This window comes from Rhincodon typus, chromosome 27 (assembly GCF_021869965.1).
Source record: "Rhincodon typus isolate 14 chromosome 27, sRhiTyp1.1, whole genome shotgun sequence".
NCBI lineage: Eukaryota > Metazoa > Chordata > Chondrichthyes > Orectolobiformes > Rhincodontidae > Rhincodon > Rhincodon typus.
Genome location: NC_063358.1, coordinates 6,862,115 through 6,878,638, shown reverse-complemented (window position 1 = coordinate 6,878,638; position 16,524 = coordinate 6,862,115). Strand labels below are relative to the sequence as shown.

Here is a 16,524-nt window from a genome sequence, read left to right as displayed (position 1 = left end):
CTTTACTTTCCCCATTCCTTGCAATGCAAGGCTGTGATTTATTGCACATCTCTCTCTTGTTGCCTTTGAGAAGGTGATGGTGAACCTTTATGAATCAGAGCAGTCTGTGTAGTTGGTGGAGATGCTCCTGCAGTGCTGTGAGGTTGAGAATTCAAAGGCTTTGACCCAGCAACAATATTCTCCAGAACATTATGTCTCCTCACTCCCTCCAGTCCCAGTTCCTCATTCTCACATTCACCTCCACAAAAACCAATTTCTTGAATGGCCAGCTAATCCTTAGCAACCTTCACCAAAGTCAATACAAAGTCCTCTATCACTGAGATATTCTGTTCCTGCCCCAGTTTGAAGTCTGGTTTCAGAAAACTGACTTTGTGTCTAATTATTTTCTCTATTCAAAGCAGAGAATCAAAGTTATGCAAAAATGTAAAGCTAAAAGCATTTTGACGTGAATTCAGAAGCATTTCATCTCTATATTTAGGAAACTAAAGAAGGAGAAAGCTCATAAATGAGCTTTGGGTTGCATACTTTGATTAAGTACATCATAAGAAGCATCGCTTTGGATCATAAGGAACATAATTACCCGTGACAACTGCCCAACTTCTAGATAGAAGCAAATGATGAATGCGTTCCAGGCCACCCACAGCACCAGCCATCCTGCATACTGTATAGGACAAAGGAGAAAAAAAATCACTTTAGATACTGAAAGCTCTGTTCACAAAAATCTGATTAATTTCTATTTTTTTCTGTACAATGCAATATGTTTCCACACATTGTCAACTGGAGCTCAGTTGGTTACACTTCCCCAATCTTGAGTTGCAAGGCTAAACCAGAGATCAGAACATGTAACCTGGGCTGATGTTCCCAATGCGAATACCAAGGGAGTGCTGCACAGTCAGTGGTAACGTCTTCAGATAAGATATTAGACCTTATATTACCCACCTGCCCTCTCAGTTAAATGAAAATGATCCCCTGTCACACTTTGAAAGAAGAAAAGGGGAGTAATCCTCAAGTGTTCTGGCCAATGGTGTCTCAAACAGCCCAAAAATTGTCTGGCCATCAGATCACATAGTTATTTGTAGGGGCTTGCAATGCACACATTGGCTGCTATGTTCTATCAGAGACTAGACTTCCAAAGTACTACATTGGTTCTAAATCATTTTGGATGTCATGAAGTTGTGAAAATGACTATAACTGTACGTCATCCTTGCTTTCTATGTGTGACATGGATTTCAATTGGAACGATGAACTGCAGAGATTACTTGATAGTTCCAACTGCTGTAAAAGGATTAAAATTGTCACAAAATTTTCAGATGCAAGTTGACAGATATTAGCAAAGTGAAACCTGGCTGTTGTTTATGGAGCACCTTATTCAGCAACTGGGAATATGCCAGTTGATACATTATCTCCTATGAGACACTGCAACAATATTGCCCCATTCGTCATGGTCATGGTGAAAACACTGCACAGACAGTAATTTCAATTGTAATTTCAACTGACTTGCTGTATTCTACATTCATAAACGTCAGCTTGTCCAAAATCCAAACTCACACCAAGTGCTGTTAATCCATCACCTGCAGTGTTCACTAACTTCCAATGGTTCTTGTTTATACAACAGCTCAGCTTTTTAAAATATTCTTAAGTGGAATGTGGGTGTCATAAGCCCGGCCAGCATTTGTTGCCCATCTTTAATTGCCATTGAACTAGGCCTTTTAAAATGCAGTTGAGAGTCATAAAGTCATAGATTCATAGAGTTGTAATCGCCTGGAAACAGATTCCTCGGTTGAATTTGTCCATGAGACGGCCACATTGCTGTGGGTCTGCAGTCACATGTAGGCCAAACCAGGTAGGGATGGCAGATTTCCCCATCTAAAAGACACTCGTGAATCAGATGCACATTTACAACAACTGATGGTAGTTTCAGGGTCACTATTACAGACACAAAAACAGAGTTGCTGGAAAAGCTCAGCAGATCTGACAACATCTGTGAAGGAAAAAACAGAGTTATCGTTTCGGGTCTGGTGACCCTTCCTCAGAACTGACCCAAAATGTTAACTCTGTTTTTTTCTTCACAGATGCTGCCAGACCTGCTGAGCTTTTCCAGCAACTTTGTTTTTGTTCCTGATTTACAGCATCTGCAGTTGCCGGTATTTATTCACTATTACAGACATTAGTTCTATATTCTCGATCTGTTTACGGAACTTAAACTCCACCAGGTTCCATGATCAGATTCGAAGCCAGAGACGCAAGGTACCTTGGGCTTCTGGATTGCTGGTCCATTGCTACTAATTCACCATCTCCTGCCATTTCAAAATTACCATTCTTACTTTCAAATCTGTCCATGGTGTCTCCCCTCCCCATCTATGTAATCTGCACCAGCCTGCAACATTTTGAAATATCTGTACTACTTCCAGTTGTGATCTTTGGTGCAGCCCTGATTTTAACTGCAGCGCTGCATGTTCAATAATCGCCAAGCTTTGAAATTGTCTCCCTGAATCTCCACATATCTCAATCTCATTTTTTTGTCTTGAACGACACTCTTTAATTCCTACATTTTTGAACAAGACTTTGCCTACATGTTCTAACACATCCTTAAGTTGCATAGAGTCAATTTTTCTTTGCTAACACTCTTGTGAAGCCCTTGGGACGTTTTATCATGTTTCAAGACATTATATAAATGAACATTGTTGTTACAAAGGGCTGAAGGAGGTGACAGAGACAGGAAAATAATCTGAGTGATCCAACAAATTATACACAGTGCAATTTGCCGAGTGCACTTGAAAAGGCGGTCCATCATTGCAAAGCATTTTGACATCATAAGGTGCAACAGAAAGGGAAGGGAACTATTTAGTAAGAAAACAACTTTGAACTTTGACATGGAAAAGTTACAAAGCTTTTGAGCCACGTAGCTGGGTTGTTTCACAAGTGAAGGACTGGGAACATCTTACTGTGAAATCCAATGGATTTTTGTAGAGGGATGTGAGTGAGTTGCTGCAGTATGTTAATATGGATATCAGACTGGCTGTTTAAAATGCAGCAAATTTAGATTTGCCTCAAGTTAACCTGGAGAGTCATTTTGAATTCCTTCACTGTTTACTGTGACAATGCGATATAAATCGAAATACATTATTTTTTGAAATATACCTCCAGGAGAATCAGTCTGTCATAAATGATCAAAGGATAAAATCAACTGATAATGACCATATTCAAATATATCATTGTGTGTCATAAGTCAACTGCAGAATGGTATTTTGAAGTGCTCTGATTTAATTGCTGATAGAGATTCATAGGTATAAACACTCTCTTTGTAATCTTATAGCTAATGTAAGGACTGAAGAAATCCCTACAGTATGTATTTGAAATGCATGCGTGATATTTCATGACACCTATTGATTAGAGACAGCATGACTTACAATTATTACATAACTTATGAGGAACCAGCAGAGCAGCTTATAGTAATTTTAGGTCTCCATGAGACAGGATTGACTGCTGCTTTAATTGTCACTTTACTTAATAACTTATTCATATCTAAAATTCATTCCATTTTACTCAATAGCAGAGCATGAGATGTAGATCATCAAATAAGGTTATTTAACTCCTGCAATGACCCTTAGATGTGCTTTACTATAACTGGTTAGTATGGTATCTCGGATTTCCAAATAGAAGCCCCAATGCTCTTAAACTATTCACTGAAACTCAGTGGGACTGGTCAACCTGACACTGTAAAAAGGCTTAATAGAGTGAAAACATTTGGTATGCAAATTCTCAAAAATATTATCACAGTAAGAATTCACACATGAAAATGTGCATTGATTTCCTTGCATTTGAGGTGTAGCTGCTTCAAAACGTTATCATCATCAAGAACATGTGCCTTGAACTGATTTTGTAACTATATTGATCCTGATGGAGGTCTACTCTGCTCTTGGCAAAAACATGTTTGCACAGAGGTTGACATTGATATACAATAAAATGTCCAGGTGTGATATTGACATGAGGGCATTCAATAGTTCAAATAGTCCAGGGGGAGTGACTGCCTAGTGCTATTGTCACTAGACTATAAAACTCAGGCAGTGCCTTGGGGACCCAGGTTTGAATCCTGTCTGTGGCTGATGGTAGAATCTGAATCCAATAAAATTCTGGAATAAAGATTCTAAGGGTAACCATACAACAATTGTTAATTTATGGAGATAAAACCCATCTGGTTTACTAATGTCCTTTAGGGAAGGAAATCTACCATCTTTACCTGTTCTGGCCTACGTTTTACTCCAGACCCACAGCAATGTAATTTGCTTTCCTGAGAAGCAGCTTTCAGAAAGATTTTTATCCTATTTGAATGAAGGAACCCATCAATTGCAGTGCTGCCAAGAATTTTCAACAGGTTTGGAATCTGGAATGAAAGAAGGGGGTAAGCCTGGAAAAATGTAATTGTTACTTTCTATTGGATTGCTAACTGACCAGTTTCATATTTTAATTTCTTTTTATTCACTTGTGGAATGTGGATGTCGTTGGCTGGAACAGCATTTATTGCCCATCCCTGGTGGTCCTTGAGAAGGTCGGGGTGAGCTGCCTTCTTGAACCACTGCAGTCCATTTGCTGCAGGTAGACCCACAATGCCATTAGGGAGGGAATTCCAGGATTTTGACCCAGTGACAGTGAAGGAACGGTGATATACTTCCAAGTCAGGATGGTGAGTGGCTTGGAGGGGAACTTGGACGTGGTGGTGTTCCCATGTATCTGCTGCCCTTGTCCTTCTAGATGGAAGTGGTGGTGGGTTTGGAAGATGCTGTCTGAGGATCTTTGGTGAATTTCTGCTGTGCATCGTGCAGAAGGTACACACTGTTGCTACTAAGTGTCAGTGTTGGAGAGTCTGGATATTTGTAGAAGTGGTGCTTTTATAAAGCTGTCTTTAAACAACATTCACTCTCAACTATAGGACAATAAGGCTGTGATGCAACCTTTCAAGAATTTCATCCAATATCTCTTAAAATTATTAGAAGGCACTGTCATTGGCCACACGGCTTAAAAATCCCTTGCTTAATATGTATAATATGTTAGGCATATATTTGCAAGCTTGACCTCAGGTATTCTTGTTAAAATGTAGACGCATTTGTCAGAAATGTGTTCACGGTGTCAGTACACAACACCTTGCCTTCATCTATCACCTTTAATGCAGTAAAATGGCCAAAGTTTCTTCACAGAAACAACATTCTCTGAAAGAAAACTGCACCTAGTTAAAGGAGGGTGACCTGAAGTTACATTTCATTTCATTCCAAAGGTTATTTAAGAAATCAACCTCAGTTTCAGCCAGGGGCTGAAGTTAAATGTGTTTGACAATCATCAAGCAAACTGAAATACAAAAAGAAATGGCAGAACAAAAGAAACATTAAAGAGCGGAAAAAAAAAACAAAATGTTTAGGTGACGATTTATTGGCAGCATCACAGCCACCAGGGTCACCACCAACGTCTCAAGCAGGCCGTCACAATCTCTCTTCAGGAGTTGACTCTTATCCAAAATCTTCAGGGATCAGTGCCTGGTCATTCGTTTCCGAGGAAGGGTCACTGGACCCGAAACGTTAACTCTGGTTTCTCTCTCTACAGATGCTGCCAGACCTGCTGAGCTTTTCCAGCAATTTCTGTTCTTGTGTTTGAACAAGAGGTACGGAGTCACTTTGTTCCAATCAAATAAGGTCAGAAGGGCACAGAATCAGAGTGCCTGGCATTCTTTAGTAAAAATTCAAACCAGGATTCAGTTTGGCCAAAAGGATAGGCCTCAAGAAGTTTCTTAAAGGGTGAGAGGCAGAGAGGGTTAGGAATGCCTGGAGCCCAGTTGAACCAAATCAAAGCTGCCAATGTTAAGGTGAAAGATGTCAGGAATGAACAAAGCAGCAGAAGAGAAGCATAATACTTCCAGGACATTTTCTTGCCATCTTTACTTCAGGTAAATATTTAGATGGCCACACAACAGATGTGGGTAGAAAAACTAAGTTAATGTTTCAGGTCAATGAGATTTTTTCCAGAATGGTCATTGACTCAAAACATTAACTTCGTTTCTCTCTCCACAGATGCTGCCAGATGTGAATATTTCTTGCATTTTCTGTATTTATTTCAGATTTCAGGCATCCACAGGTATTTCACTTTTTAAATATTCAGATGCATCTGCTGGCATATTAATGTCTGCACTTTACTACACAAAATCAGACATTAAAAACTGTATGACAACATTTAGTGCAATGTTGCCATTGCAAATCACAGCTTTTCAAGTTGCCCAATATTTGTATGCAAATTAAACAATTTAAAGAATTTAATAATATAAAAAAAATTGCAAGAAACGAAGTGAGTCATTTTAGACAGGCATTAATATGAAACAATAATCAGTGCGTGCACACCCCTCATGTCTTTCTGCCTCACACATTCAAAGAAATACTCTTTAATATATTCAATGAATCCAATTTAACTGTTTCACTTCACCAAACATATAGTTTTTGGGCTTTGTATGTTTTGTAACCAGTTAATCTTGTGGGTTAGTTTCAAACATGATTCTTGTTCCCCAGGTTATCCAACCATGGCAGAGCTTCTATAAACTTTGATTGATTGATTGATTGATTTGATTTATTGTCATGTGTACGCAAGTACAGTGAAAGGTTTTGTTTGCGAGCAGTACAGGCAGATCATTGTAAGCAAGGACTTACAGATCATAGGATGAAAAAAACTTGGACAGAGTAAGGCATACAGATTACACCACAGAGGACATGCTCAAGGCAAGATCAACATTATTTGAAGTTAGAGAGCAGGGACGAAGCTGTTTTTGAACCTGCTGGTTGACATGGTTAACCTCATCATCCTACTACACTGCCTCTCCTCCACAGACCAGTTGTTCTTGCGTGGTTCACTCTCAGCTATGTGTTCAATTCTGGCCTCTCAGCCAGAAGGTTATAGGTTCAAGATCTGCTTTAGGGTCTGAGGATCAAATCCAGGCTGACACTCCCAATGGGTTGCTGTGAGGTGACAGCTTCTCTTGTGAAGCTTTAAATTATGTTTCCCACCCTACTATCTGCCCTTTCAAGAGGACACTGCAGGCTCCTTTTTACTTCCATAGGATATGGGCATCACTGGCAAGGTCAGCATTTGTTGCCCATCACAAATTGCCCTTCAACTGAGAGGCTCATATATCAGAGGGTTGGTAAGAATCAACCACATTGCTTTGGAGTCACAGATAGGTCAGACTGGGTAAGGATGGCAGGTTTCTTTCCCTGGGGGATATTAAACAACCAGAAGAATATTTAAAACAATCAGTAATTGTTGCTAATATTGAGGAGAGCTTTCAATTTCAGATTTTGGTCAATGAATTTAAATTCCACCAGCTGCTACAATGGGCATTGTCACTAGGCTATCAATCCAGAAACTCAGCTAATGCTCTGGGAACCTGGGTTCAAACACCGCTATAGCAGATGGAATCTGAAATTAAGAATCTGCAAATGACCACGAACCATTGTTGATTTTTGGGGAAAACCAATCTGGTTCACTATGATCAGGGAAGAAAATCTGCCATCCTCACCTGGTCTGGCCTACATGTGACTCTAGACCAACAGCAATGTGGTTAACTTTCAAGGGCTCTCTGAAATGGCCGAGCAAGCCACTCAGTCATACCAATCGCTAGAACGTCTCAAAGAAATGAAAGCAGATGAATGACCTGGCATTGACCCAGGCACTGGAAAAGACTATAGCAGAAACAGCCCTGTCAATCCTGTAAAGTCCTCCGAACTAATATCTGGGGGCAAGTGTCAAAATTGGGAGAGTTGTCTCACAGACCAGGAAAGAAACAGGCTCACAAATCATACCTTACAGACAATGTCGCAGACACCACCATCACCAGGACAAGACCAGCAGAGGTGACACAGTGATATACTGTTGGGACAGCATTGCCCTGGGAGTCCTCAACATTGACCCTCGACCCCATAAAGTCTCATGGCATCAGGTGAAACATGGGGTAAGGAAACTCCTGCAGATTACCATTTAATGTCCTTCCTCAGCTGACGAATTTGTACTCCTCCATGAACAACACTTGGAAGAAACACAGGATGGTAAGGGCACAAAATATACTCTGGGTGGGGGATTTCAATGTCCACCACCAAGAATGGCTCGGCAGCAGTACTACTGATTGAGCTGGTCGGGTCCTAAAGGACATAGCTGCTAGACTGGGTCTGCGGCAGGTGGTGAGGGAACCAACAAGAGGGAATAACATACTTGACCTCATCTTTACCAATGTGCCAGCTGCAGGTGCATCTGGCCATGACAGTATTGGTAAGAACGAGCACTGCACAGGCCTTGTGGAGATTAAGTCCCGCCTTCGTGGTGAAAATAACCTCCATCGTGTTGTGTGGCACTATCACCGTGCTAAATGGGACAGACTTCGCACAGATCCAGCAACTCAAGACTGGGCATCCATGAGGCGCTGTGGGCCATCAACAGCAGCAAAATTGTACTCCAACACAATCTGTAACCTCATGGCCCGGCATATCCCCCACTCAACCATTACCATCAAGCCAGGAGAGCAACCCTGGTTCAATGGAGAGTGCGAGCATGCCAGGATCAGCACCAGGCATACCTGAAAATGAGGTGTCAACTCGTGAAACCACCAAACAGGACTACTTGCATTCAAGCAAGTGATAGATGGGTCTAAGCGATCCCACAACTAACAGATAGGATCTAAGCTCTGCAGTCCCGCCGCATCCAGTTGAGAATAGTGTTGGACAATTAAACAATTCATTGGAGAAGGAGGCTCCACAAATATTCCCATCTTCAATGACAATGCAAAAGTTAAGGCTGAAGCAGTTACAGTAATTTTCAGCCAGAAGTGCCGAGTGGATGATCCATCTCAGCCTCCTCCAGTGGACCCCAGCATTACAGATACCAATCTTCAGCCAATTTGCTTAACTCCACGTGATGTGAAAAAATAGCTGAAGACACTGGATATGACCCATGACAATATTACACCAGACTTGTGCTCCAGAATATGCCTCTTCCCTAGCCAAGCTGTTGCCGTACAGTTACAACACTGGCATCTACCTGACAATCTGTAAAATTGCACAGCTATGTCCTGCACACGAAAAGCAGGACAGAATCAACCCGTCAAATTACTGTCCCATCAGTCTACCCTCGATTATTATTATTAAAGTGATGGAAGGAGTCTTCAACAGTGCTATCAAGCAGTATCTGCTCAGTGATGCCCAGTTTGGGTTCCACCAGGGCCACTCAGCTCCTGACCTCACTACAGCCTTGGTTCAAACATGGACAAAAGAGCTGAATTCCAGAGGGGAGGTGAGAGTGACAGCCCTTGATATCAAGGCTGCATTCAACCAAGTATTGCATATAGGAGCCTGAGTAAAACTGGAATCAATGGGAATCAGGGGGCAAACTCTTTGGTGTTTGGAGCCAAACCTGGCACATAGGGCGACAGTTGTCGTCATTGGAGATCAGCCATCTCAGCTCCAGGACGTCTCTACAGGAGTTCCTCAGGGTAGTGTCCTAGGCCCAACTAGCTGATTCATCAATGAACACCCCTCCATCATAAGGTCATAAATGGGGATGTTCGCTGATGATTGCACAATGTACAGCAACATTCACAACTCCTCAGATACTGAAGCAGTCTGTGTTCAAACGCAACAAGACGTGGACAATAGACAATATCCAGGCTTAGGCTGACAAGTGGCAAGTAACATTTGTGCTACACAAACGACAGGCAATGGCCATCTCCAATGAGACACAATCTAACCACCACCCAATGATATTCAATGGCGCTACCATCACTGAATCTCCCATTATCAACATCCTGGGGTTTACCATTGACCAAACCTCAACAGGACTAGGCAAAAAAATACTGCAACTATAAGATCAGGTCACAGAGGCTAGGAATACTGCAGCAAGTAACTCACCTCCTGACTCCCCAAAGCCTGTCCTCCATCTATGAGACACAAGTCAGGAGTGTGATGGAATACCCCCCACTTGCCTGGATGACTGCAGACCCAGCAACACACAAGAAGCTTGACACCATCCAGGACAAAGCAGCCCGCTTGATTGTCACCACATCCACAAGCATCCACTCCCTCCACCACTGACGCTCTGTAGCAGCAGTGTGTACTGTCTACAAGGTGCACTGCAGAAATTCACCAAAGATCCTTAGACAACATCTTTCAAATCCATGACCCCTTCTATCCAGAAAGACAAAGGAAGCAATTATATGGGAACACCACCAACTGCAAGTTCCCCTCCAAGCCACCGACCATTCTAATTTGGAAATAATACGACATTCTTTCACTATCACTGGGTAAATATCCTGCAGCAATAGTAAGAACTGCTGATGCTGGAGTCTGAGATAACACAGTGTGGAGATGGAGGAACACAGCAGCCAGGCAGCATCAGAGGAGCAGGAAAGTTGACATTTTGGGTCTGGACCTTTCTTCAGAAATATCCTGCAATTCCCTCCCTAAAGGCATTGTGGGTCTACCATGGACTGCAGTGATTCAAGAAGGCAGCTCACCACCACCTTCTCAAGGGTAACAAAGGACAGACAATAAATGCTGGCCCAGTCAGTGTCGCCCATTTCCCATGAGTGAATAAAAAAAATGTCTCTGCATGTTTTGAAAAAGATCAGGGGTGTTCTCCTCAGTGTCCTGTGCAATATTTATCCTATGAACATTATTTGAAAAAGTGATGATGTGTTTGTTGTCAGATTGCTGTTAGTGGGAGTTTACTGTCCTCAATTTGATGCCGATTTTCTTCATGACCGTAGGGAGTGCATTTCTACAGTGCTTCATTGGTGTAAAAGACTTTGGGATATCCTGAAGTTATGAAAGGCATCAAGTAAGTAAAAGTTTGTTCTTTATTTTTAAAATTGTAACCCACATTCAGTGGTTCTGGAACAGAGACAGTCTCGACGCACGATCTAATTGTTTCAAAATACTGTATACGTTCAGCTCCCATTGCAGGATTTAGCAGCTTTCTAAATCAGTTCAAGGTCTTGTTTCAGCCACTTCCCCAACAATCTGCTCCAGTTGTTTGTGAATCCCTATGTAAAGAAATACTTCCTGTAACTGAGCATAGTTCATCATAACTGATCTTAGCTGGATAAGGCAGAACAAACACAGCAATAATGCAGTCAAAACGTTCTTGTTGGGGACAAACAGTATTGTCTCACCAAGTAAAGAATTTCAACACTTTAACATGTTATTATTCCAAAATGCCAGAAAACAAAATGTTAGATTGAACAAAGAAGTAGTAAGGAGTTAGCTAAGTTCTTTCGAAAGGATTTAGATGTGTATATTTTGATAGCAGATCATTTTCTCTGTCTGGGGTAACGGACGGATTGTCTTATGAGAAATGTTAGCGATTGGAACCAGCTGGATCTTGTTGACTATGAGATCATTGACTGTGGTTGTTAACCTGGATCAATAAGGGGAACCTCGGCTGACCAATATAAACAGGGGATTTAGAATCTCCTCAGTACAAATAAATATAACCAGGAAATTTAGAATCTCTTCAGTTAAAAACAAAACAGGAGATTAGAATCTCTTCAGTTCAGGCGAAAAAAAAATACACAGGGGACTTAGAATCTCCTCAGTTCAGGGGACTGACTCCGAGCTGGCTGACCACAGACAGTGTACTATGCACAAGTAAATAAAGAGTGACTTAATGATGGGATACCGGCCTCTGTGCAATTATTTCAAAAAGGCTAAAACGATTAGGACCCCATTCACTAGAGGTGATTGCATTTAAACATATAGGATTTTTAAAGGGGCAGCAAGAACTGGAGATGCTGCAGTCAGAGATGCTGGAGGAACACAGCAGGCCAGGCAGCATCAGAGGAGCAGGAAAGTTAATGTTTCAGGTCGGGACCCTTCTTCAGAAATGGGGGAGGGGGAAGGGAGCTCAGAAATAAATAGAGAGATGTGGAGTGGGCTGGGAAGGCAGGTGGGATGGTGATAGATGAGTGCAGGTAGGCAGTGGTGGGGAAAGGTCAGTGAGATGGGTGGGGTGGATAGGTGGGAGATAAGATGGACAGGTTGTGTTAGGTCAAGGAGGTGGGGATGAGAGGGAGGCTTGGACATGGGATGAGGCTAGGGATGGGGAATTTTAAAACTGGTGAATTCTATGATAAGGCCATCAGGCTGTAGACTCCCGAGGCAGAATATGAGGTGTTGCTCCTCCAGTTTGTGGGTGGTGTCATTGTGACACTGGAGGAGGCCCAAGTGGACATGTCACCCAGGGAGTGGGAGGGGGAGTTAAAATGGTTAGTGACCGGAAGGTGTTGTCGTTTGTCGCGTACAGAGCGCAGATGCTCCACGAAACGGTCTCTGAGTCTACACTTGGTCTCACTGATGTAGAGAAGGCCACATCGGGAGCAACAAGTACGGTAGACCAAGTTGGAGGATGTGCAGGTGAACCCCTGTCTGATATGAAGGGTTTGTTTTGGGCCTTGAATGGAGGTGAGGGGGGAAGGAGTAGGGGCAGGTGTAGCACTTCCTGCGGTTGCGGGGAAAGGTGCGGGGGGTGGTGGGGTTAGTGGGGAGTGTGTGGAGCGGACAAGGGAGTCCACCAACCTCTGCATCCAGCGCAACATTTTCTGCCACTTCCGCCACCTACAACCCGACCCCACGACCAAAGAGATATTTCCCTCCCCACCCTTATCTGCTTTTCGTAGGGACCGCTCTCTCCACGACTCCCTCATCTTCTCCACACTCCCCACTAACCCCACCACCCCCGGCACCTTTCCCTGCAACCTCAGGAAGTGCTACACCTGCCCCTACACCTCCCCCCTCACCTCCATTCAAGGTCAAAAGCAAACTTTTCATATCAGACAGGGGTTCACCTGCACATCCGTCAACTTGGTCTACTGTATCCGCTACTCCCGATGTGGCCTTCTCTACATTGGTGAGACCAAGCAGAGATTTGGAGACTGTTTCATTGAGCATCTGTGCACTCTCTGTATGGGTAGAATTGAGAAATACCAAGGAGCAAAAAATATTAGTGGGTGTCATATATAGACCCCCAAATTGCAGTGATGATGTTGGGAATGGCATTAAACAGGAAATTAGAGATGCATGTGATAAGGGAATATCGGTGATCATGGGTACTTTTAATGTGCACATAGATTGGGCAAATCAAATTAGCCACAATGCCGTAGTGGAGGAATTCCTGGAGTGTGTAAGGGATAGTTTTCTTGACCAATATGTGGAGGAACCACCTAGTGAGCAGGCCATCTTAGACTGGGTACTGTGTAATGGGAAGGGAATCATTGCCAATCTAGCTGTATGAGACCCCTTGGGGAAGAGCCACCATAACATGGTAGAATTTTTTTTATCAAGATGGAGAGTGAGGTAGTTGATTTGGAGACTAGGGTGCTGAATCTTAATAAAGGAAACTATGAAGATATGAGGCATGAGTTGGCCTTGATAGATTGGGGACAGTTACTTAAAGGGGCGACAGTGGATAGGCAGTTACAAACATTTAAAGAACGCACGGGGGAACTGCAACAACTGTTTATTCTTGTCTGGCACAAAGACAAAATGAGTAAGAGGGCCAATCTATGGCTTACAAAGGAAATTAGAGATAGTATCCGATCCAAGGAAGAAGCATACAGATTGGCCAGAAAAATAATATGTCCGAGGATTGGGAGCAGTTTATAATTCAGCAAAGAAGGACCAAGGGATTGATTAAAAAGGGGAAAATACAGTACGAAAGTAAGCTTGAAGGGAACATAAAGACTGGCACTAAGAGTTTCTATAGTTACATGAAGAGAAAGAGATTGGTGAAGACAAATGTAGGTACCCTACCAGACAGAAACGGGACTGTGGTTTGTGGGTCTATATATGACACCCACTCATGTTTTTTGCCCCTTGGTATTTCTCAATTCTATCCATACAGACTCCACTTGTCTGAGCTAATATCCTTTCTCACTGTTGTGTTAATTTCCTCTTTAACCAGCAATGCTACTCCACCATCTTTTCTTTTTTGCCTGTCCTTCCTAAATATTGGGACATTCAGTTCCCATCCCTGGTCACACTGCAGCTGTGTTTCTGTAATCCTAATTATATCATACCCATTTACCTTTATCTGCACAATTAGTTCATCCACTTTATCGCAAATGCTCCATACATTAAGGCACAAAGCCTTTAAGCTTGTCTTTTTAACACTGTTTGTCTCGGTCTTATTTTTCTCAATAGCCCTGTTTGAATTTTGTCTTTGGTTTCTCTGCCTGTCAATTTTCTTATTCCCTTTTCTACCTTTTGTTTATTTTCTCTGCTCCCTCCTTCTCTGACTCCTTACATAGGTTCCCAACCCCTGGCATATTCGTTTAAGCCCTCCCCAACCGCTCTAGCAAACACTCGCCCGAGGACATCAGTCCCAGACAGAACGTACAGCAGGCGCCAAAGAAATGGCTGAGCAACTGAATATATACTTTGGTTCTATCTTAACTAAGGAGGACACAAATCAGACAGCAGAAATGTTGGAGAATGCAAGAATTAGTCCGAGGGATGAATTGAGGGAGATTAATATTAGTAGAGAAATGGTGCTGGGAAAATTGATGGGATTGAAGGTGGATAAATCGCCAAGGCATGATAATCCACATCCTAGAGTACTTAAAGAAGTGGCTCTAGAAATAGTGGATGCATTGGTGGTCATCTTCTGGGATTTTATTGACTCTGGAACAGTCCCTGCAGATTGGAAAGTCGCTAATATCACTCTAATATTCAAAAAGGCAGGCAGAGAGAAAACAGGGAATTATAGACTGGATTTCCAATATCGGTAGTAGGTAAGATTCTTGAATCCATTATCAAGGACTTCATAGCAGAGCATTTAGAAAGCTGTGGCAGGATCAGACAGAGTCAGTACAGGTTTTTGAAGGGAAAATCATGTTTGACAAATCTGTTAGAATTCTATGAAGATGTAACTCATAGAGTTGACAAGGGGGAGCCACTCGATGTGGTATATTTGGACTTTCAGAAATCGTTTGACAAAGTCCCACATAAGAGATTATTGTGCAAGATTACAGCACATGGGATTGGGGGAAATGTATTGAGATGGATAGAAAACTGATTGGCAGATTGGAAACAAAGTGTAGGAATTAATGGGTCCTTTTCAAATTGGCAGGCAGTAACTAGTGGGGTGCCACAGGGATCCGTGCTGGGACCCCAGCTATTCACAATATATATTAATGATTGGGATGAGGGAACAAATGTAATGTTTTGCAGGTGATACCAAGTTGGGTGAACTGTGACGAGGATGCAGAGATCCTTCAGCATGATCTCAACAGGTTGGGTGAGTGGGCAGATCAATGGCAAATGCAGTATAATTTGGATAAATGTGAGGTCATTCACTTTGAAAGCAAAAACAAGAAGGCAGATTGCTACCTGAATGGCTGTAAATTGGGAGAGGGGAGTGTGCAGTGGGACCTGGGTGTCCTTGTGCACCAGTTGCTGAAGGTAAGCATGCAGGTGCAGCAGGCGGTAAAGAAGGTAAATGGGATGTGGGCCTTTATTGTGAGAGGTTTCGAGTACAGGAGCAGGGATGTGTTGTTGCAGTTATACAGGGCCTTGGTGAGGCCACACCTAGAATATTGTGTGCAGTTTTGGTCTCCTTTCCTGAGGAAGGATACTCTTGCTCTTGAGGGAGTGCAGCGAAGGTTTACCAGGCTGATTCCGGGGATGGTGCGTCTGATGTATGAGGAGAGATTGACAAGGTTGGGATTGTTTTCGCTTGAATTCAGACGAATGAGGGGTATCCCACAGAGACTTATAAAATTCTAACAGGACTGGACAGGGTAGATGCAGGGGGGATGTTCCCGACGGTGGGTGTGTCCAGAACCAGGGGTCACAGTCTATGGGTTCAGGGTAGACGATTTAGGATGGAGATGAGGAGACATTTCTTCACCCAAAGAGTGGTGAGCCTGTGGAATTCATTAGTTGATGCCAAAACATTGAACGTATTCAAGATGTGGCTAGATATAGCACTTGGGGCGAATGGGATCAAAGGTTATGGGGAGAAAGCAGGATTAGGCTATTGAATTGGATGATCAGCCATGATTGTGATGAATGGCGGAGCAGGTTTGAAGGGCCGAATGGCCTCCTCCTGCTCCTAGCTTCTATGTTTCTATGTAATGTATCCATCCTGGTGACACACTGCCTTCCTACAACAATCAGAAAACAACAAGACTCATTACCCAATGCTTGTCAGACAGTCTTTCCTTTCTGTCTTCACTATTTTTATACCCGAAATGGGAATATTCAAAGAAAATGACAAAACACAACAATAATTTTTTAACGTCCCTGCCATTTTTCTGCGGGGTTGTCCACAGCAGTATCCTGAAGATCGATCTTCAATTCCTGGACACTTCCCGGTGGCACATTCCTGGTGGGATGGATAACCTTACACCATACAATATGAAGGGTATCTGCACTTAGCCTTTCCACATAACTCCATTTGTAACAGCAGGTCTGGCAGCATCTGTGGAGGAGAAAACAGAGTTAACGT

General features: G+C 42.7%; 1 protein-coding gene across 1 annotated transcript in view; it reads right to left on the bottom strand.

Annotated features, from left to right (window-relative positions):
* Positions 1–269: 269 nt before the first annotated feature.
* Positions 270–16,524, bottom strand: part of LOC125486245 (sodium/potassium-transporting ATPase subunit beta-1-interacting protein 1-like) — a 340,423-nt gene continuing 324,168 nt past the window's right edge. The window contains exons 3-4 of the mRNA XM_048612918.1: positions 526–661; positions 270–388 (exon numbers count right to left, since the gene is read on the bottom strand). Coding sequence (XP_048468875.1) covers positions 270–388; positions 526–661 — 255 coding nt within the window. The remainder of the gene's footprint in view (positions 389–525; positions 662–16,524) is intronic.